The sequence below is a fragment of the Alligator sinensis genome, unplaced genomic scaffold (genome assembly GCF_000455745.1).
Source record: "Alligator sinensis unplaced genomic scaffold, ASM45574v1 scaffold600_1, whole genome shotgun sequence".
Classification (NCBI taxonomy): Eukaryota; Metazoa; Chordata; order Crocodylia; family Alligatoridae; genus Alligator; species Alligator sinensis.
Genome location: NW_005841859.1, coordinates 4589631 through 4592172, shown reverse-complemented (window position 1 = coordinate 4592172; position 2542 = coordinate 4589631). Strand labels below are relative to the sequence as shown.

The 2542-nt window shown below is 46.5% G+C and overlaps 1 protein-coding gene across 2 annotated transcripts in view; it reads right to left on the bottom strand.

Annotated features, from left to right (window-relative positions):
* MOV10L1 (Mov10 RISC complex RNA helicase like 1) overlaps positions 1 to 2542 on the bottom strand; it is a 57321-nt gene that overhangs the window by 14964 nt on the left and 39815 nt on the right. For both annotated transcript variants that reach the window (XM_006016501.3, XM_025215368.1), the window contains one exon: positions 795 to 973. In XM_006016501.3, the coding sequence (XP_006016563.1) occupies positions 795 to 973 (179 nt within the window). The remainder of the gene's footprint in view (positions 1 to 794; positions 974 to 2542) is intronic.

Below are 2542 nucleotides of genomic sequence, written 5' to 3'. Positions count from 1 at the left end.
AAGGGCCCAGCCACCCCCTTGGCTGTTCCCCTTCGTGTTGGCGGGCCCCCCTCCCACAACAGGCTGTGGGGCTGGGCTGCAGCAGCCATGAGGACTGCTGGCTCCCACTGGGGAACCAGCATTTTATTTTTATTTATTTATTTTATTTCATGGATGTCACAGACAACGCTCCATTTCATGGTTTCTGTGAAATCCATGGAAACGTGAACTGAGTAGTCCCTAATTATATATATGAGTGGAGGAGCCACATGACAGGTAGCCCTCTCAGCCAATCAGTAGCAAAAGGGCAGCTGCCATCTTGGCTGCTCTCCTTCGCACCAGCAGGGCCCACCCCACAACCAGAGGGCTGCAAGGCCAGGCTGCAGCAGCCATGAGGACCTCTGGCTACCACTGGGGAGCCAGCATTTTATTTTTAGCAAGTTTTCTTTTTTATTTCAGATTTAGCAGACAATGCCTGATTTTGTGGTTTCTGTGAAATCCACGCAATTGTGAATTGAGTAGGTCCCTAGTTTTATTTTTTATATATATTTTCACCAGAGCTTTAAATTAAAATACCAAAATAATATAAGAAAAGGCTGAACACAAATCATTTAAAGATTTTTTTAATACACATTTGTGTAGAGATCTTCTCTCTACACTGAGGTTGAAATGTATTGAAAAAAACTTGAAAGATTCAAAGGTAAAATTAAGTAAAACCCATTAAATATAAGCATAATTGAAATATTTTAGTTTTTATTTTGGTAATTATGTGCAATCATGTGGTGATGCCAAGTGATTATTTTGTCATCTGTTACCTGTAAAATAGCTTCTATTATTGTTACAGTCTTTCCAGTTCCCGGTGGTCCAAAGAGAACATAAGGAGTTGGACGACATTCACCGCTGAGGATTCTTTTCACTGCTAATTTTTGATGCTCGTTCAGCACAGGATTGAAAAATTCGCAGTCTCTCATCTTGGGTGTCATGACTTCCATGACTATACTCAAAGCAGGTAAGTGTATTTTATAAGCACAATGGGGAAGAGATTTACTATGATGATCATGCAACATTAAACTGACAAAATTTAAAGTGATGCAGACTTTATAACAAAGTCATTTTAAAATTACAGGGGCAGCTCAAATTAGCAAATTGGCAACTTATAACACTACCATTTCCATTCCCAACAACGACAAAGCACATCAATTTGTCTTTGTTTCACAGGCATATTGTGTGATTTTTATTTTAAGGTCAAAGACATTTTAAACTAAAAAGCAAAAAGGGATCTATTATGGAAATAATCCTTGCACATTTTCTCTGAGCACTTCCCAGTTTTTCAACATCCTTTCTGGTATATCTACACTATAACTGAACACAATAATCCAGTAATACTCTTCCTAGCACCACACAAAAGTAACAGCATCTAGAATTGCTTAGAAAGCTGGTTCCAATGCTATTTCACTGGGTCCAAAGTATTTCAGTTGGAAAATTAGGTGTTCTTTGATTCTTTAGTTGCTACGTTGTAAGCTAAAGTGAAAATTTAGCTACCCTTCCCAAACTTTGTGTAAATGCTTCAGGATTCATTAAGAGTGCCTTTTAAAGTAAGGTATGCTACCTTGTCCTTAGTTCATAGTAAGTGTCCAAACTGATGTAGAAGGCCTAGAACTAGAGGTACACCGATACATTGGTCTGATATCGGATCAGTACTGATATGAAGAAAATTTTCGTATCGGGTATCAGCCTGATGGGGCCAATAAATGCCCATGTTGTGCGCAGCCACAGCTCAGCACGGAGCAGAGCTGGCAGTGTGGAGAGCTGCCTCCAACTGGTAAGTAGGAAGGGGAAGGGGGAGGGAAGGGGTGCGACGGGGCAGATCAACACCCCCTGCAGTGAGGGAGGGGGCAGGAGGGCAGGTGTTGCCCAGCCAGGGAGGGGGAGGAGGGTGCAGGACAGAGGTGTGGCTTGTGGAGTGGGGGTAGCTCCCACAGCTGCTTGCACCCCGGGAGGGCGGGGGGGAGGGCAGGGCATGTGCTCAATGGCCTGCCTCCACCCAAGCGCCGGGAAAAGCTGGGGCCGTGGTGCATGGTGCTGGGAGTTGAGCTGCGGCGAAATCTGGGGTGGCTGCAGCCTCCTCCCAGTGCCGCCGGAGTCTGCTCCGAGCCCAGCCCCCTGCAAAGAAAGCCCCACGCAGTGCCGGCTACACCCCACAGCTGCAGCCTGCACCATGCTGATCCAGAGGCACGCTTCCCCTCCCTCCTGGGGTGCAAGCAGTGGTGGGAGCTGCCCCCACCTCATGAGCTGCGCCTCTGTTCCGCAGCCCCCCCCACACCTGGCTGGGCAGCCCCTGCCCTTACCCCCTCCCTCCCTCACTGCAGGGGGCATTGAGCTGCCCCCTCAACACCCCTTCCCCCTATCCTTCCACCATACCAGACTTACCACATGGAGGCAGCTGTATCAGATATCGGATTGGTATTTGTCGATATGCCTCCTTAAATATTGCCTGTCGGTATGGGTCCCCAAAATATCTATCGGTGCACCCCTACCTAGAACATTATAATTTAACATCCAC